Below are 20,815 nucleotides of genomic sequence, written 5' to 3' on the forward strand. Positions count from 1 at the left end.
TAGTGCTGTCTCTTCGAGACATGTATATACTTTGTGGGCATGCAGCCCGCCCATTGCTTTTCATTTGTTTCTTTGAGGGTCCTTTAAAAGTCCTAGCTTCCAAATGGTTAATCTTTCCTATTTGTCTCTCCTTTTCGCTGGTTTTTACTCCCACGGAGCAGTGCCCTATTACTTGTAGCCTTACACTTGTCCCATTTTACCAACTGTAAGGAATATGCTACTTACCATTATGCATCTGTTCTTGGCATGTAGAGCTGCAGATCTACACACTTTTGCATAGATCGCCATCTGGTGTTGGGCCTGGATGTTTGCAGTTTGTTTTTCCTCTTGGAAAGGCTTTGGAAGTCACGAGGTCGGTGACTCCTCCTTTGGATCGTATTGCGCATGGGCTTCGGCTCCATCCTCGGATTATTTTTCGCCAGCAGGGAAAGATGGAGCGTAGTAATAACAGTGAAGAAACCCATGTGTGTTGTATCTAAATAAGATAAACTGGAACAGATACAGGTACCCGGGGAGGCGGGTGGGCGTGTGTAGATCTGCAGCTCTATATGCCAAGAACAGATGCATACTGGTAAGTAGCATATTCCGTTCGAGGCATATGAGCTGCAGATTACACACTCTTGCATAGACTATATAGCAGTTCCCAACCTTAGCGGCGACCACCGGTATCTGTTGCAGTGGTTTGAAATAGTGTTTTAAGTACAGCCTGGCCCACACTAGCTTGTTGCTTAGTTTGCACATCTACACAATAGTGTTTGGTGAACGTGTGCGGTGTTGACCATGTAGCTGCTTTGCAGATATCATCTAATGGGATGTTCCCTAGAAATGCCATGGAAGCCCCTATCTTTTGTGTAGAATGGGCTTTAGGGGGAAGGAAAGAGTTTGTTTTGCTTTGTGGTAGCAAATCTGGATGCATTTTACAATCCACCTAGCTAGCCCTGATTTTGAGATGGGGTTGCCTTTGTGTGGTGGAGAGAAAGAGACAAACAGTTGTTTGGTCTTTCGGAAAGGTTGTGTTCTCTCGATGTAGTAAAGTAAGGCTCGTTTGACATCTAGCGTGTGCAGAGCCCTTTCTGCAACGGTCTGAGGTTGCGAGAAGAATACTGGTAGTTCTACAGATTGGTTTAGGTGAAAAGGGGAAATGACTTTAGGTAGGAATTTTGGGTTGGTACGGAGAACAACCTTGTTCTGGTGCATTTGAAGAAAGGGTTCTTGTATGGTAAGTGCTTGTATCTCACTGACCCTTCTAAGAGAAGTGATGGCTACAAGGAAAGCTGTTTTCCATGTTAGGAATTACAGTTCGCATTTATGCAAAGGTTCGAAGGGAGGCCCCATCAGCCTTGTGAGAACGATATTTAAGTTCCACACAGGTGAGGGTGGTACTCTAAGGGGAATTATTCTTTTCAGGCCTTCCATGAAGGCTTTAATGGCAGATACTCTGAAGAGTGATAGATGTTGCCTGTTTTGTAAGTAAGCTGCAATTGCTGCAAGGTGTAGTCGAATGGACGTATAGGCTAGATTACACCTTTGTAGGTGGAGTAAGTAGCCTATGATGTGTTGTATAGACACGTCCAGAGGATTGATGGTGTTGTTATGGCAATAAACAACAAATCTTTTCCACTTGGCAGTGTAGCAGGCTCTAGTGGTAGGGCGTCTAGCTTCTCTGATGACATTCATACAGTCAGGGGATTTAGGTACCTGAATTCTAGGACTTCAGGAGCCAGATCGCAAGGTTGAGCAGAGCTGGGTCCGGGTGCCTGATCTCTCCATGGTTCTGGGTTAGGACGCATGGTGAGAGGTGTAGCTCTTGGTGTGGTACTACCGAGAGTTCCAGCAGCGTGGTGTACCACGGTTGTCTGGCCCACGTTGGAGCTACTAAGATTAGTGTGAGGGAGTGCTGTTGTAGTTTTCGCACCACTAATGGAATGAGTGGGAGAGGCGGAAAAGCGTACGCAAATTTGCCTGACCAGTTCATCCATATCGCATTTCCTTTGGACAATTGGTGTGGGTATCTGGCGGCGAAGCTTGGGCATTTTGTGTTTTCGTGGGTGGCGAAGAGGTCTATCTGCGGATGCCCCCACATTTGAAAGAACGGATGAAGAACCTGTGGGTGAAGTTCCCACTCGTGGATTTGTTGTGTCTGTCTGCTGAGCAGATCTGCCACGGTGTTTTGGACTCCTGGGACATGTTGAGCTAGGAGAAAGATTTTGTGGGGAATTGCCCATCTCCATATGCTCTGTGCTAATAGAGAGAGCTGTGGAGAGTGTGTGCCGCCTTGTTTTTGTATATAATACATGTCCGTCATGTTGTCTGTGCGAATGAGGACTGCCTTGCCTGAAATCTGTGTTTGAAAAGATTTCAGGGCTAGAAAGACTGCTAGTAACTCCAGATGGTTGATATGGAGTAACTTTTGTTGCGGCGTCCATGTGCCCTGCACTGTGAGGTGTAATAGATGAGCTCCCCAGCCGGAGAGCGATGCGTCCGTTGTTAGTTTTATCTGGGGAACCGGGTCCAGGAACGGTCGACCTTTGGAAAGGTTTGTGGTGGTCCACCACTGCAGAGTGCGATGGGTGCGACCGTCTACCAACACCAGATCTGCCAGTTGACCCTGGGCCTGGTTCCATTGGCGCGCTAAGCATTCTTGGAGTGGACGCATCTGGAGTCTTGCGTGGGGCACTATGAAAATGCAAGAGGCCATCATCCCTATTAGTTGCATGAACACTCGTGCTGGAAGGGAGTGTTGAGGTATGAATTTTTGTCGCAAAGCCTGAATGCTTGCAATCCTGGCCGGATTGGGGTAGGCTATTGCTTTTGAGGTGTCTATGGTGGCACCGAGGTATTGTTTTATGTGGGATGGTGTTAGCTGGGACTTTTGGTGGTTCACCGTGAAGCCTAGTTAGTGAAGTAGTTGGATTGTAGTGGCGGTGTGGCGTACACATTGATTTTATGAAGTGGCTTGTATCAGCCAATCGTCCAAGTATGGGAAGACGTGAATGTGCTGTCTTCTCAGGTGTACCGCCACCACCGCTAGGCACTTGGTGAATACCCGTGGTGCTGTTGTGACTCCGAATGGGAGCACTTTGAACTGGTAGTGTTGCCCGTCCACTACAAATCTGAGGTACTTTCTGTGAGCATGGTGTACTGGAATGTGGAAGTATGCGTCTTTCAAGTCCAGTGTGGTGAGAAAGTCGTTCTGGGAGAGGAGCGGAAGTACCTGCTGAAGCGTTACCATGTGAAAATGGTCTGAGTGTATGTATGTGTTTAGGGGCCGGAGATCTAGAATAGGTCGTAGAGTCTCGTCCCTTTTTGGTATTAGAAAATATAGGGACTAGACCCCCAAATTTTGTTGATTGACAGGAATGTGTTCTATTGCCTGTTTTTGTAGGCGGGAGATTACATCCTGCTTTAGTAATGTTGAATGTTCTTGTGACATTGGGCGTTGCCTGGGTGGAATGTTTGGGGGGGGGGGGGGGGTAGATGTTAGTTCCAGGCAGTAGCCTGACCAAATTATTTTGGTCACCCATTTGTCTGAGGTGATGGTCTCCCAGATATGAAGGAAATTTTGGAGTCTGCCCCGACCGGAGTGGAATGGTCTGGGCGGAGCAGGGGGAAGTCATTGGGTAGTAGGTGTGGCAGAACGGGCGTTGTTTGTTTTGCCTCTGCCCTTGTTGTTGTTACCCCTGTAGCCGCCTCTTTGGTAAACTTTTGTAAAGGTGGTCTGAGTAGGGGATTTGTACGATGTGGACGCTGTGTCTGAGGCGTAGCCTCTGGATGCACTCCGAAAGGAGGAGCGGCGAAAGGAGCGTCTGGGCGGGTGAGACTGTAAGGCCTCCATGGATTTTGCGGTATCCGTGTTCTTTTTAATCTTTTCTAAGGCTTCATCCACCTTTGGCCCGAATAGATGTTCCTGGTCAAAGGGATGGTTAAGGATGGAGGCTTGTACTTCTGGTTTAAACCCAGATACCCTTAACCAAGCATGACGACTGAGAAGGACGCTGGTGTTACTGGCCCTGGAGGCTGTGTCTGCTGCATCTAGGGCACAACGTATAGAGGTGTTTCTTGAATTAACTCGTTGGCTCTACTTTTATATTTTTCAGGGAGATGGTGCATTATGCTTTCTAATTCGTCATAATGAGCCCTATCATATCTGGCCAGCAGTGCCTGAGTGTTTGCTATACGCCATATGTTGGCGGCCTGGGATGCTGTGCGTTTGCCTGATGCATCTAGCAGTTTTGACTCCTTGTCAGGTGGTGGTGCATCACCTGACGCCTTCGAGTGTGCCCTTTTACGTGCCGTAGATACCACTAAGGAATCTAGTGGCGCTGGTCCTCTGATGTAAGAGGGATCTGAGGGAGCAGGTTTGTATTTCTTTTCAATACGTGGGTTAAGGACCCTGGCTCTAACTGGGTCTTTAAAAACTTCTGCCGCATGCTTTACCACCCCTTTGAGCATGGGCAGTATGAAGGTGGACCTATGTGAGGTATCGAATGTGTCTAGGAGGAAATCTTCCTCCACAGGGTCATTATGCATGTCCACCCCGTGATAATGTGCTGCCCTTTGCAGAAGATGGTTAAACCCTAATGAATCTTCTGGTGGAAATGGGCTAGAAGGGTAAATATCGTCTTGTGGGACGTTGGGGATATCTGGTATATTGTAATCGTCCCATGAATCTGGAGATCCTGTAGGGGTGGGGTCTTGTGGCACATCCCCTGTATCATCATACCCTCCCTGATCATCATCGTCTGGAGACGGAGTAGGAGAACGATGAGGTGGGGGTGGAGAGGGCGGAGGGGGTGGAGGTGGGGAAGGAGGAGGAGGTGGAGGTGGAGAGGTAGCAGAGTCCTTCCTCTTTGGAGGTGGAGGCGGAGCAGGCTTCTCTAAATGTCTCTTATTAGTAGAGAGTGTCAAATGTCCAGTTTTTGGATCCTTGGTGAGAGTTTTTTGCAAGGGATCCGGTGTAAATAGCTCTGGTGAGGTGTTTCGGTCCGTCGGCGCCGAAGGCGTCGGGCCGATGATTTTTTAGGTTTTTCCGTGCCGGTTTGATGTTTGGAACCCGGCTTGGGACCCTCCGGTCTCTTGGTCGGCGCCGAGATGGGCTTCGGCTTGCAAGTGTCGGTGGCCTTGTGTGGTTTGGTCGGCACCGAAGATGGCGTTGGTGCCGAAGAGCTGGGTTTCGACCCCGAGGGCTTCGGTGTGGAGCTCGGTGTCGAGGTGGAGGCCGGTTTCTTTTTCGGTGCCGAAGTGTGTTTCTCGGCACCGCTGGCAGGCTGGCTCGAGCCCGAGCCGCCGGGAGGCTTACTTGGCTTCTTCATCGAGCCCGAAGGTGGGGTGTGTGAAGCAGTGTCTCTGGTCTTGCCTAGGCCCGGAGGCGAAGGCATGACCGAAGCCTTTTTGGGTGTCGGTGTGGGTGGGGGTAGATTGGTACTCACGACCCTCTGCGCCGGAGTGATTTTCTTCACATCTGACTCGTCGGCCTCGGAAGCGCTGACGAGGTCCTGTACGGTACGATGATGTTCCGGATCGTCGATGTTGTCTCCGAAGATGTCGACTGGAATGGACGTCGAGGAGTGTGCCATGTTCCTTCTGGCTCTTCTGTCCGAATAGTCTTTTTGGATCGGAAAGACTTACAGGCCGGACAGTCTCGAGCCTCGTGTTCAGGGGAGAGGCAAAGGTTGCATACCTCATGAAGATCGGTTTGGGGAAATTTGGACCCACATCGAGGGCACTTTTTAAATGGAGTTCTTTCCATGAGCCGGGACCGGAGCCTGGGTAGGCCCGAAGGCCGCCGTCGACGACTGGAACCGAAGGTTTGTTTCGCTGAGAAGGCGCGTTGATTGAAGAGATCGTGATCGAAACAATACAGCGATTGGGGTGAGGATTGTGCGTCGATCGTCGAACTGGAAGCTGTTCGGAACCGGAGCGCGAAGATTACATCCGAGCCCTGAGGATGGAGCCGAAGCCCATGCGCAATACGATCCAAAGGAGGAGTCACCGACCTCGTGACTTCCAAAGACTTTCCAAGAGGAAAAACAAACTGCAATCATCCGGGCCCAACACAAGATGGCGATCTATGCAAAAGTGTGTAATCTGCAGCTCATATGCCTCGAACAAGGGACTCCTTTTTCTTTTGTTAAAAAGCGCTTCACATGAGCACTCAATATTTTCAGTTGCCCTGAGCTCCGATGTCAGGCAGTCACTTATTTCCTGATTTCGTATAGAGTTCTAGGGTGGGGGGTTAATTTCCAACTTCTCAAAATTAAAACATTCTGCGGTGAATGGGTGAATAGGGTTTTGCATCTAAGCAAGCGTTGTGTACCAAATGGCTTTCCTGTAAGAGTACGCACAGTATATTTTGTCAGGGTTTCACGTGACTTTGCCATACCTTAACACAATGTTCCTAACTGGGGTCAGGTATTTGCAATTGGAGAATAGCATCTAAGATTTTTTTTTCTAAATAACGTAAACGAAAAGTTTAAAGGTGGCACGCAATCGTTATCAACATGTATACATTTTGAAACGTTGCCTTTTAACAATCATGAAATGATATTAACAGTTGCGTGTAGGCGAGGGTAGTAGAAGACAAAGAAAAGGGACAAGTGCATGCAACCAAGTCCACAGCGCTGAAAACATGGCGACCGTCTTAGAAACTATCTAAAAACTTTTAGCAGTTTTGCTCCTAGATTCTGAGTTACAAGTAAAGGCACTTTGTCATTTATCGAGTATGCATATCTGTTTTAGAATTATTATTCTATTTTGAAATATAAATATTCCTCTTTTTTTATATTAATTTTTTTCACCTGTGTATGATTGTTATACAAACCCTTGCTTACCTGGAAAATGTTCAAAACCAGCAACACTTATTTATAAAAAAAATCTTGTTTGAGCCACGCGGTGTAGTCGACACTCAACCAGGTTTCTTTTCTGACGTTACTGCCGCAATGCACAGTAGTCGGTATTGGGGTGGGGAGTTTCGCCGCCTGGGTCTCTATCTTTCTTTTTAGGTTTGTCAGCGGGCGCTCCGATTGCAACCTAAACGTATGCACTTAATGTCACTCAAGAGATCTTGGAGCACTGGATGGCAGTACATTATCACCCTGCCTTTCTGAGTAATTATGCTTAAGTCGTATGGTATGGTTAATACTAGTCTTAAAATATACAGATAAACTGGATTCCAAAAGTTTAAATGCCAGTATAAAATTGATTTCACAACACTTCATTGTTAACAAAAACTAGTAAATACAATAGAAGCTGCATCACACTCTACGTTGCCGTATTTGAGCGGTAATTAAGGGGGTTAAACTACCTATTTACAGGTTCTAACTCTTATGAGAGAGATTTATCATGACCATTGTTACCTTTCTCAAGGCAGGGCAGGCACACACATTACGAGGAAAGGCCTCGCAACTTAAGTTGTATGTTCTATACACATCCAGTATCAGACCGAGCTCCAACCTCTCCTCAATGCAACTGGACTGAGCAATAAAAACGCCAGTCTAATTATATTTATGTATGGCGCCTAGTGCCGCCGGCTGCATTAATTATAGCAGGTTCGTACGTATATGCATTCAACCTCTCGGTGCAGTCCCTCTTCTTTTAAGTGTCACTCTCTCCTACTACTGCATATTATTGCTACCCCACCTTCATGCTCAAGCCTCTTGAACCTAACACCATCACTAGGCTTCGGGGGGTCCTGCAGTACTTAACTTTACAACACTGTTGACTTTTTTGAGGTCTTGAAACATACCTACTGGGCCAAAGTTACCAAATGACTCATTGGATTTACTAATCTCCAGAAACCTTGAAGCACAAAACTCTCCTGACTTCTGTGTACAGAGCATTCCGATGGAGTGGATGGCTTACTCAAAAATACTGGGAGAGTTGTATATTGATATAAATGAAAATCTGAGACCACAGTGGATAAAAACACAAGATGGGTTATCATTCCCACCCCACTGGAATGGAAGGCTGAATAGTATAGGTTTCTACTGCGAGTCACACTTATTTCTCACTGTTTGGGCAGAAGTGATAAATCAAAATGCTGTCTTTCTGATAGATACTTCCTTCTGCATGCAGACTCCTCACCTTTGAATATTCCAGGCGCAAGATACAAGCAGAAAACATCTGCAAAAGCTCTCCAGCACCAGCATGTATTGTTGACTCAGTTTTAATGTCAGATGGGAACTTGTGAATATGTCAACAGTCAAATAGCATCAGGACCCGTGCTCTGTCAGTTCCAGGTTCTTTTTGGCACCTTTCTACACAATACTGATCTTTGCTCTCAACTTGTGAGATTTTTTTTTCACCGAAAAATGTTTTTTTTCGATGCAGTAGGGACAATGACATCACTTATGCGATTTGGCTTTAAGACTGGTCTGCATTGTGATGGACAAATATTCATCACAGATCCACACAAATGTATCTGATACCTCATTTGAGGCATGACACGTCATCATATGACATTTGGCCATCAAAACCCCCTAGGACATCAAAGAGTCAGGCCAAACTTCTTATGGCTTGCTCTGAAGAGGGTTGTAAAAGTGATCGCGGTCGTAAGCAAATGCAAAGAGAACAGATGATGGACGGAATGCTGAACAAATCAAACATTCACCCCGAGTCACAGATCTGGGTTAAATCCATAGTTGCCCAGACGTGGATCCAGTGCTCACTGTGCAATAGGATTCAAGCTAGCCTGGCTGATGGTGATACCCCAAAACCAGTCCTACGCTGCTTGTTTCCAGTCCACGGAGGACCTGGCCTGGCAGTTCCGGATGAACTGCTCTCATGAGGAACAGGGTCAAAACTGATTTGCATATGGCTAGGTCCAAACTGGGGTGGCGTCGGGAGCTAAAAAACAATGGATTAAACTCAAATCCCTTTGATTGCGGGTGAATGTTTGCATTGTTCAGCATTCCGTCCATCATCAGTTTTTTTTGCCGAGGTTATAAGCAAGGTTAAGCTTTTTCTTCAAGATAATCGCTCTCAACCAAGTCCTCGAGGGAGAAATTAACATCATCACAAGAAGTGCTCTGCTACTTTCCCTCATTGATCCAAAAGTGCAGGTGTAAGACACCTCCGCTTGCATGTAGAGTTGGTGGAGATGTCTCTGGTCCCATCCCCGGTAATGCCGGACCTGTACTGTCTGCTCCACACCAACCCCACTTCTGCCACAACCATTGTTGGTACTCCTATACCCAGAGTACCTGGTGCCAGGATCAGATCTGTCTGGCTTTGTGCAATCCATAATAGAACCTTTTAGGAGTGCGGCTGTCCCTTTTGGTGCGCCGACTCCATGGGACAGATCTGCAGGTCATTTGGTCTCCTACCATCTCTACCCTAGGCACTAAATGGGGTTTTCCCAGCACTAGCCCAAATTGTGGGACCAACTGGACTGACGTAGTGGCCAGTTTTGGCTTCAGTTACTCATAAATCTGTGCTGAGGCTCTCCCTGACATCTACCTCTGTGTAAAAATAGATTCTGGCTGACCCTCCACCTGACATCCATTCAGACCTGGAGCTGCATATGACGGAGTTATCGGCACGAGAGCCGCAGCCTGCTTTGGAGGCCTTGCTGGGTGTTAAGACATGGGTCCAGGAGGGAAGGTTTTTGACTACTATAAGAACATAGATGGGGAAGGGGGGTGATCTCGAGGAAGATTAGGGGGCTTTATGCTCCACTGGGCTCATGCACTTGTCTATCTTCCAGAGATTATGCAAGGGGGGCATAGGCATATGATCCGGTAGTACAGAACAACTATTGTATGAGAAGCTATAGTTAAACAGTTAGGTATTGAAATGGTTCTTGCAGGCTTGCAGCATTTATGTTATGCCGGTGAACTTTGCATTATCATCCGGTGACGTGCATTTAATACAGAGCCATGTAAACTGCGTCTGGAGCCTTAAAGGCATTTCTTTCCAATGCCTCCTTCCATGGGTTCATCTGCGTTTGTCTGCTGCTGAATGTTTTTCCTCCACAATACCATCATTGCATCAACTGGCATGCTTCCTATTCACTTTGAGGCGACAGAATTGGAGGGGTTTTGACCTTTTAAGTTTGTGAGCAGGAAAATGAAGGTAGTTTCTGCTTTGGGACATTATTCCATTGCGAAACAGCTGGGAATCGGGAGGTAGAATACCTCCTCCATGAAACAAGTATGTTTACTGCCTAATGGGGGGATGGGGTCGAGAAATTCCCCATTTGTGTGCAGTATTTGACAGTAGTGATGTTTTGGTGTATGTATTTCTTGTCATTGACTATCCACAAGGTGAATGACAAGATATTTGGTGACAAGGTATACATGGTTCATCAACCATGAATCTAAAGAGGTCTTTGTCAACAAGTAAGTTACAGTAAACAGATATTTCTTCAAGGACACCAAAGATGGCATCAGTGACGTAGGTGAGACAGACACCGTCTTTACAGTTACTGAAACCTAGGCGACGAAAGCATTTTAAAATATATATTTTGGTACTCTGAGGAAGACCGAGATTTGTTTGGAAAGCAGATGTCTGACTCATTGTTTCAGCTGTCCACTTCGGCCTAAAAACCATTCACTTGAAGCTGCAATCTGAATGGAATTACTTTAGCTGCCTTAGAACATAAGGGGGACTTACAAGTAACCTGATTGACTACACTAACAATGTGAAAACCCACTGGTAATTACAGGCTGATCAATCTGGGTTTATATATACATTTGGATGTCACAGTAAGCATCTCTGAGTGAGAAAGCATTCGTTGAAATTATGCTTCAAGTACAGTGAACCTATGTTGAAATGACAGGCTGAAAGTAGCGCTCATTCTGTAAATTTCTGCAATAATGGGTACTCACTGGCATGAACCTGGAGGCAGCATTTGGCACAGGAGATAAGCGGACTGGTCCCATCTTCTCCTATATAAGAGTTGGCGGGAACAGGCTCTATGTTCTCACTGCTTGACGTGAAGCACATTTCAGGGACCAGGGGCTTTGTTTTGCTACCACATCGAGAGAGAGGGATGAAAATGTTGGTATCTCCTTTGACAGAGGAACTTTGAATAGGAGTTTTTCCAGGCTGGAGTGTTACAGTGAAGGAAGCAAAGAAAGAGCAATAATGGTTAAAGAAAACTCTTTCATTATACAGAAGGACATTTAGAGGGAGAAAAGACTGAGAGAATAGAATAGAAGTTGGATTAAGAAGAGAAAAAAAGATTAGGGACACGAAAGATTTACAAGAGCATGTTTCCACCTAGTTTGCTTAAAGCATTATTTGAGGAAATAGCCAACTTCTTCCCCTTCTATCCCTCCGCTATCCTTCTCACTCCGAATAATTGACTAATATCCGCCGCTCAAATTACTTTCATATTTCACCTTACTAATTCACCACTAATCCTTTATGGGTTTCCGGAGTAGCGTGCTTCAACACCCCATCAGGAGTAACCAGCGCTATATAAATACAAACCTTTTTGCCTCTTCTATCCTTCTGCTATCCTTCCCAATCCAAATAACTGACAAACCTATCCACCACTTAAAATGTACTTGCTTGTTTCACTATACTAATTCAACACTAATCCTCTATGGGTCCCGGAGTAGCGTGCTACTCGCCGAAAAAAGCGCTTCGACGCCTCGTCAGGGGTAGTAAGCGCTATACAAATGCAATTACAATACAATACATGATTAAGGTGCCTTGTAATTAGAAAAGAAGATTAACGTAGCTGTGCGAGCCTTATTTAGTTCTATATAAGGGGCCTAAAGTGGCAGGTGAAAGGGTGCCAGGCAAGTCAGATGAGCAAACGAGAACTTGAATGAGACTGGAAGATGTAAATGAGCGTGAGGGTAGCAGGTGGGCAAACAGGAGAACTGGGCATGCAATAAAAACACTGTTGGCAGTTGGGCAAAATCTGTGCAGCGGCTGATACAGTACAAAGATAAGTGGATGATGGAGAGGAACACAAGTATGGCTAAGAGAGATGAACACATCAAAACTTGACGAGCAATCTTGGATCAAGAAGAAGGCGAAGAACTTTTTGCAGAGAATGTGCACATTCTTTGTCACTCCCATTCATAATCTTCTCAAATCTATAGTAGGACATGTTGATAAAGCTTGAATGTCGAAGAGGCGTAGACCAACCTGCTGATATGGAAAGAAGAGAGAGCAAATTGAACAATAAGGCTGGATTAAGGCTGCTGCAGCATTGAATCTCTTCTCTGACAGGAAGTTAGGGGCCTTATTTTTCCAGAGGTGGGATAGCAAGGATTTTAGTGTTTCTGGATCACTGACGTCCTCGTCTCCTGAGAGAGGGAGAACTTCTAGGAACAAAAAAACAGAGCATGTTAATTAAATTATTTGAGGATACGCAGAAAGATATTTGGATCTAGCACAAAAGTGAAAAACGATTGGACAAACTGCAGCCAATAGATTTTGCTCCCATCTGGAGGAGGAACAGTTTTACATCATGGGTATCTTCACTAAATTCATGCACTGAATCCCGTCGCCCAAAGAGAGAGATCTGAAGCACATGTCTCCAGCAGGGTATCATGCCAGATTCGTAACCCTTTGTTGTCTAGTCTGTTAAGAGCAATTATTCATATACCACAAATGTGTATTTTAAAATATAAATGAACAATTTATTTAGTTGTCAACATTTAAATAGATAAAATTAGAAATAAAACGGTTTCAACTACAGCCCCCCCAGAGTAAAGCATTACTCTTCATTATATGCTCTTTTGTTGCTTTATGTCAGCTCTTTCCTGATCCGCAGGAGTTGTATTACCTCGCTTCCTTTTTCTGCTCTTTCAGCCACAGCGCCAAGGGGCATCCTTCGTCATGCTTTCTTTCTCTTTTGGTTTTTTAAAACTTTTTTTCAAAATATTTTGGTTCCTCAAAACATCCAAGTCTATACAGTGTCTCCCAATCAGCAAAGTGGCAGTCCTTTCCTGATGGTAAACGTTTGATCATGGTCATAAGCATGAACTCTTGTGACCTGCCTTGAGCTGGGCTTTTGTTGCAGTTACCCCCCTCACACACTTTTTGCCCACTTTTTAGCTCCTGGATGCTGATTTTCGACTGACAGTGCACGGAGGCCTGCTAACAAGACCTCAGTGCCAATACTCCCTACCTAAAACAATGTAAAGTCTAATTGTGCTGCAACTGGCTAAGGACGTTTGCACCTTTGTAAGTCTCTAGTAAATGGTACCCCACGAAGGGCTGCAGCATATCTTATGTCACCCTAAGAGACTCCCATACAATTTCCACACAGACTGTCATTGTAGACTGTGTGACATGGTGCAAATCATGAGTGAAAACAGGACATGAGACACTGCTGGGTGTCATGCTAAAGTCTAGGGTTCCTAAAGAATCTTTTCAGACCCTTTCCACCGTCAAAAGCTCCTCCAGAAAAGTAGAAACTGAGAACTTATCCCAGGTGACAAAGTCCCTTTGAAGCAATTCACAAATCTCAGCTAAATTATCTCACTTGGAAAACAGCCATGCTATTGGCAATCACTTCTGCAAGGATGGTTAGTGAGATTCAAGCATTTACAATTACAGAGCCTTACTTTCAGTTTAGTAAGGATAAAGTTGTACAAGGAACTAATCCACAATTTGTACTTAAAGTTCCTACAGAGATTTACCTCTGTGAACCCATCGTCTTCAAAGCGTTTTTCCAAACATCCTGGCATTGGGGACAGCTTAACTTTCACTGGATGTACAAAGATGCCTCAAATTATATTTGGACAGAATAAAACCATTCAGAAAATCGAACCAGTTATTAGTCTTGTTCCCTAATCCACATAGGGCTTCCCTGTATCGAAGAAAGGGAATTTTCAGATAGGTTGCAGCGACAGATGATCTGCTGCATAAAAGCCGCCAACAAGGACAGTCATGGCCAACTCTCATGAAGCACTGAATCATGGCAACTTCGCCAGCACTTTACGCTGGAGTAGCATTGGATATCTACTATGCAGCTACTTGAGGAACAGATTCAAACTTTACAAAGCACTATTGCTCAGAGGCTGTGACAGCAGAGAGACAGTAGTGGGGCCAGATTTTATCTCTTAGCAGAAGGTCAGCCTTTCTAATTCATCCCACCTTCCAAATAGTGATTGTCGTTGATGTGGTAATACTGCTTGGTAGTCTTTGATTCAAGCATGGACTTTGAAAGATTCAGTGCTGGAGATGAAAATATTTACATACCTGTAACTAGTTCTCCATCGTTGGTATCTGTCATAGGTTCACATGCGGTCCACCCTCCTCCCAGAATAAAAACTCACTCATAATGTTCTTTTACTGTTGTAATACTTTCCACACTTGTGCTAGAAATCTGAGAAGCGGTTACCGCTGGGAAGGTTGAGGCTAGGGGTACTACTCTCATTGGCTGAAGTTTCGGACTTTTCTTGCGAGCTGCATGTGCAACCAAATTGCCACTGATCTAAGGCCTTTCAGACAGGCAGTGCCTTATGCAGCTATTTTAAAATTGCCATAGAACTCCACCTTGAAGGCAGGATGATTCAAGCTTTTGAATCTACAGAAGTTGCCAACACTGGAGAATTATAATTACAGATGAGTAACTTTTTCATGACAGAGCATTTGCATCATCCCCTAAGTAGACAACTGGCCTCTGAAAATTTTCTTTGACGCCAGTATGCAGATAACTCTTATTGTATGCAACGGCAGGCTTTGCAGTGAAACCAGCTGTCTTGTTATATCTATTCCAATTAGGTAAGCCTCTTCTGTTTCCCCACCTTCATGCATCTTAAATATTCATGATTGTGTTCAACACTGCTTGCTGTTTTGATGCAAGCATGTGACTATGTAAAAGGTCCAACACTCTACAGGAATCACATTACTTGCCTGTAAATGCAGTTATCCAGCATTCACACGCGTCCCTTCCCAGACAGAGGCTCTCTGATCTTATGTCCAAATATGCAGTATGTAGTCTGTAGTTGGAATTTAGTACTTTTCCAGTGAAGTGATAGTGCTTCTAAATTTTCTTTGTTACTGGCTTCTAGGCAGGGTGTACTCTAATACTACTATTGTAAGGTAAATGTGCTACTCCCACCTTAATGACTGAGAATGATTTGTGCATGTGCATCTATGAAAGATACAATATTCAAGAACTGCAGTTACAGGTAAGTAACTAGTTTTGTTATACCCCTCACCCATAAGTCTGTCTATAAATTACTAGCTTCATAACTAAGCGCTTTGGAGCTGTGAAAGAGAAATTGTGAGAGGAAATCAAACAGACTAGAATTGATTCTCATGACAATCACACCTAGTGAAATTTGTGCCAACTACTTCCATGACCTCGTTACTTCTGTGACTCCGTCCTAAGAGACCTATCAGCACTACTACATATCTATTCTCCCTAGCAGGCATATATACCTGTGGATTTGTCAAGTAGTTAATCTATAAAAACTTCCACTATCTGATCCGTATTTGGTACCCTCTTGGCAGATAATTCCCTTGCCTCCTTCACACCTATTATCTCTCTCCTACCTATTGCTCTGTTGACATTCGTCACTTCTCCTATGAAGCAAATAGCAGTTCTTTACATTGTTGCTTCTTTATGTGCTAAGTTTCATCCATTCAGCTCCACTTCCATTGAGCTCTTGAGTACTTACCATCTTCACCTGTACTGGTTCACGCCTTCCGGTCTGGATACTATTCTCAATGCCGCAAGTTAGAAATGTATCAATATTGTTAACAAAAAAAAACAATGGCTGGAATCTCCCCGTCAAATTATTACTTTGTTACCCTTCTGCATTACTACTCTAAAATGCTTAAGAGCCTAGTATACTGTCTTACCCTCTCAAAAAAGGTGCTATAATCCACTGAGTTCCTGTTTCCGATCTCTCAGTTTCATTGAAATCTGCAAAAGCGTCATAAACACCGGTCTTGTTTCCCCTCTACTTACTGGAATAATTCAACATAGTTCATCACCCTTCCCTTGTTTAAACTCACTACTTTTGCGGTATCACTAGTACCGGCTCAGAGTTCCTCTCCTTACCTCTCTGGTTGTACTTTCTCCATCTCCTGTCTTTCCTTGTTCTTCAGAACCTGTGGGTGGCCTTAGGTCGACCTGACGGCTCATTTTGTTTCTTCACGCCATGTCTTTGAATACAACTCATCCTCTTGACTTTTCTCACCATATATATGTAAATGACATTCTAATCTCTCCCTTCTTTTTTGCCCTCCTATCTTGTTAACTCCAACATGAAGCTGAATTCATTCATATCTACCACAAAGCAAATCCAAATATTGGTCAAATCTGACGATGTTTTCCACACCAGCAGAGCACTGTTACAGTCTATTATTGGTTCTATTGCAACACACTGTCACCCATCTTAGGTAAAGTTACAAACTGCCCTACACACAGCTTATTTAATCTCCCTAGTCTCTTGCTCACCGCTTAGATCTAAGCTGGTTGGTTTGCCAAGAAGCACTGGGACCTCTACAGGGCACTCATTTTAGGCTCTGAAGTCATCCATAGCACTGCATCTCCTGAATTATCTCACACTCTGGCCTGAAATGCTCCCACTTGCAGGCTGAGATCTGATAGCCTGGCTACCTCTGCATCACCCCATGCTTAGTATATATTTTAATTTTAGAGCCTGCTCAGACTCCTTCATTCACACTATTCCATCGCCAGTACTAGCACTTAATACACTGAAATAGCTCTTTAACTGGCTAGAATGTCATAAGGACAGTTTTTCCATTCTCCTGCATATAATCATTTTGCACAAAGGCTGTCAGTGTGTATGTCTGTAATATCTTTGTACATCCAGTTATTGTCTCACTAGCCAAAGTTAAGACCTTGGACATAATGCACTTTTACAAACAAGAATGCTCTATGTTGCTGTCACAACTTGAACCAACAAAAAGCATTTCTGATAGAACGGCTACTGAAATACATCAACTGCTTAAGTAGAACCCCTTCTAAAAGTCTGAAGTGATGACATCTTTTTATGAATTGTTTGCATTGTTTCTGTACTGAAGGATGAAAAACAGAGCATGCTGGTCATAATGCCTCTATTTCCACACCATGCATACTGCCCTTCATTAGAATCCTGTTCAGTGAGGGCCATCAAACTCTACATCAACAATGCTGTCAACCAATCACCACAGCCCACCTATCTGCACTTATTCCCACCACTTCCAGGAACATCACCTTCATCACTTGAAGTTTCCTGTTTGAGAACAGAGTTTGGGGAACGAGTTGGAGGTTTTCCCAGTGGATGACGTCGGCTCTTTGTAATCTCAAACTTTGCAAATGTGCTGGGTACCTTAAAAAAAATATTTAACAGTGGTATGTTATGCTTATCAGAAATTTATGGACAGGATCATCAAAACACTCAAAGTTATGCAAAAAACAATGTGTTAATTGTGTCTTCGTATTGTGAAGTGCAATAGGTAACCAGGAGGTGGCAGGCATACAGGCTTGTTTTTCTTCTGTAGAAGTTGATAAATTCACATAAGTCCTAGTGTGGCTGAAAATGACCAAGAAAGCTCTGTCATAGCACGTGTTTTGAGACAGAACTACTCCTTGAAATGGTCTAAGATTAGAATAATAAACTGAGTTATTGGAATGAAATACTTAAGTGTTTCATGCGAGCTTTAATAGAGGCAGAAAGGAAAAAGTGCCTGAGAGCTTTCTTTATTGCATGTAGTGAGACTTTAAGAGTAGAAATGCCAGAACCAAATGCATTTATACTAGGAGGATAGGCATTCCATGGGAAGTTTTATGTTGCATGCACTGATGCACAATAGGCTAAACCAGGCTTCTCCGATGAGTAGCTTGTGAACTATTGGTTGCTCTCCAGCTACCTGCAAGTAGCTCTCCGGTGTTCTGCCAATCTTACTAAATTAGAAGCTTTTGCATGGCTGAAATAATTTATGTATACCAAAACTGAGTTCAGTATTCGACGTGAAAATGTTTATTTTCTGAACTCACAAGCTTATATTTTAAGGAAAATGGCTGAATTTCCAAAATATATTTAAAGCTGATAGTTGAGTGATAAATCATGTGGCATTGAGGAGACGTTTTACAAATGTTATTACCTTGGTAAAAGAGGCATTGCAGTTATGGCTGTTGTGTATTACCCATGTAGAGGCATTTCATATTGACAAAGCCTTTTTGAATTACATTACTGCTGGCAACCATTCCTGATGCACTGAGGTTTTTGCTGGTAGTAACCCTGCATATGGTGGGTACTAATGTATATTGTCTGATGAGGAAACTACCGCAGTGCTACCAATATTCACAGCCATTAGAGGCTCTCATTACAGAAAAGGTTTGAGGCTCCTGGGCTAGACATTCCAGATGATCGTCATTGTATGGAGTGCATTGGAGGGTACGTTTTAGATGGTACGCAAGGAGGAATAAGCTTTGCAGGAATAATTTTACGACAAGTAGTCATACTTACAAATAGACTAAACCTACATTTCTTGAGCTGCTACTTTTTGCAAGTGAAGCAGGAGTTTAGAATGCCATGGTAGTTATTCATTAAATCCATTACCTTGTGGGGTGGTACATCTGAATGTATGAGGCGGCCTTTCTCTTTAGGTGCAGTAAGCAATAAGAAAACCAACCTCCGCGCTATTTCCCAGGCTAGAAAATGTCTTGTACCTTGAGGTCACTAATCTCACTGGCTCCGTCCGAGTTTTCGGCATCTCCCACCTCATCGTTGATGCTAAGGTTTTCTGTAAGTTCGTCCTCTGTGCACGGCTCTCTCTTCTGTGTGGCAAACCGCTCAAAAGCCTCCTGGCAGGATAACTGTTCCTTTTCAAATGCCACCTTCTTAGCCTGTGGGACAGCACATGGCTGCGAGAAATAAACAAGTTTGAAAGAGATTGTCGGCAAATTCAGAGGATACAACATTGGAATATTATTGCCCACTAATTTGCAGGTATTGGTGTAATTACCTCTGCCGTAGGTGAAGCTGGCATTTGTAGGTCGGTTGTTGGGTCTGTTGTTGGGCTGGTGGACGCCTTCAGTGCCCCACTCTTCGGAAGCTGTTGTTTGAGGCGCTGGTTCTGACACAGCCTCTTCTGCGGCAGCTCCTTTTTTATACCCTTTTGACTTATGGTTTTCAATGGATGATTTTGTGCTTTCAACTTGGGCATCTGACTGGAGTGTATTGCCCCTGAAATATAAAAGGAAAGTTACTCTCCGTAGTAACTCTGTCTTCTTCCTTTAACCTCTAGAGTTGTGTTCTTGAATGAAGGTACTGCGATGAGCAAATACACATGTTAAAGAACTATGGTTGTAGCCTGCTGTATTGCAGGACTGTACATGAGAGAATAAACTCCATATAAGCAAGAGCAATGCCAATGATGAGCAGTATCTTTCAGATTTAAAAGCAACAACAAATGTATTAAAGACATTTAAAAAAATCATGTTGGGATTTTAATAATCGGATATCAACACCTTGCAGCATTGCTACCATAACCTTATTCATTTAACCCATTGTAAAATAGAAAACAGAAAGAATGGTCTCTAAGGGACGAACAACTGTGAAAAAGCTACACTGTCACTTTAAGGCTGCTCTTACTGACATGGAGCATAGCAACAGCACCTTAACATCTCTGCTTCCATTCCTGAGGTTTCAAAAATAGAGTTGAAATGGCTTGGTGGAGGACCCTGATCCTTCTACATAGTTCCGTAAAAAAAAAAAAACTTACCCTGTATTTCATGTAGGGGGAAGGCTGGCCACTTCTGGGTTTCTAGGAGAGACATCCTTTGGCTGGCACTGTGTGCTAGCTGTCTATAAGATCCAAAGTTTCTGCTACGTTTTTACCCACCCTGTGAGCATCTATGCGTAGCATGTAGTGCTGCAGATCCACACGCTCTAAACACTTCTGCCATGGTTTGGGAAAGAAGACTAGTAAGTCTAATGTTTGATTTAAATGGAAACAGTATAAAACTTTTGGCAGAAACTTAGGGTGTGTGCTTAGTTTGATTTTGTCGTGGAATACTTCAAAATACGTTTCCTTAATTGCGAGTTCATGTATTTCGCTGACTCTTCTGAGTGATGCAGTAGCAACAAGTGTAGGAAAGTGGGTTTCTGTTGCAGTAACCCCTCCCCCCACACACCTTTTGCCAGATTTCTGATGCACTTTGACTTGATGAGCCCTGGGTCCCTGCCGATCAGGTTCCCAGGGCCTGTGTTCTTTCCCAAAACTGTACATTTGTACCCCCAATTGGCACCTCTCCGGCTACATGTAAGTCCCTTGTAAAAGGTACCCTGGGTACTAAGGGCACTGTGACCAGGGAAGGCCTCTAAGGGCTGCAGCACAAATCGTGCCACTCTTAGAGGTCCTGTACCTTCACACAAAAACACACTGCCATTGCAGGCTGTGCGTTTTGGTGCAGAGAAAAGTGAAGAGTCTACATGGCACACATCCCTGTGTGCCATGCCTGCAACCCACTGCCTATGGTATAGGTAAGACACCCTTCTAGCTGGGTGCACTATACCACTGGTGAGGGTACAGTTGCATGAGCACTGTACCCCTACAGTGTCTAAGTCCATTCTTAGACATTGTAAGGGTAGTAAAGCCATAAAGAGTATATGGTCTGGGAGTTTGTCATTATGAACTCCACAGCACCATAATGGCTTTACCTAATTCTGGGAAGTTTGGTAGCAAACTTCTCAGTATAATAAACCCACACTAATGCCAGGGTGGGATTTATTATACAATGCACTCAGAGGGCATCTTAGAGATGCCCTCTGAAAAACGACCAGCCTTTGGTGGGTTCCCTGACTGGTAAACACCAGTCTGCTACCACAAGACATGTTTCTGGACCCTGGGGCGGGAGCCTTCGCTCCCTGGGTTCAGAAACAAA

At 44.2% G+C, this 20,815-nt stretch overlaps 1 protein-coding gene across 2 annotated transcripts in view; it reads right to left on the reverse strand.

The window, feature by feature from the left end:
• The window catches only part of KDM4B (lysine demethylase 4B), a 350,269-nt gene that overhangs the window by 52,303 nt on the left and 277,151 nt on the right, over positions 1 to 20,815 (reverse strand). For both annotated transcript variants that reach the window (XM_085637671.1, XM_085637670.1), the window contains exons 12-16: positions 18,895 to 19,115; positions 18,599 to 18,793; positions 17,141 to 17,255; positions 12,103 to 12,281; positions 10,827 to 11,046 (exon numbers count right to left, since the gene is read on the reverse strand). In XM_085637671.1, coding sequence (XP_085493797.1) covers positions 10,827 to 11,046; positions 12,103 to 12,281; positions 17,141 to 17,255; positions 18,599 to 18,793; positions 18,895 to 19,115 — 930 coding nt within the window. The remainder of the gene's footprint in view (positions 1 to 10,826; positions 11,047 to 12,102; positions 12,282 to 17,140; positions 17,256 to 18,598; positions 18,794 to 18,894; positions 19,116 to 20,815) is intronic.

The sequence above is a fragment of the Triturus cristatus genome, chromosome 12, assembly GCF_964204655.1.
Source record: "Triturus cristatus chromosome 12, aTriCri1.1, whole genome shotgun sequence".
Lineage (NCBI taxonomy): Eukaryota > Metazoa > Chordata > Amphibia > Caudata > Salamandridae > Triturus > Triturus cristatus.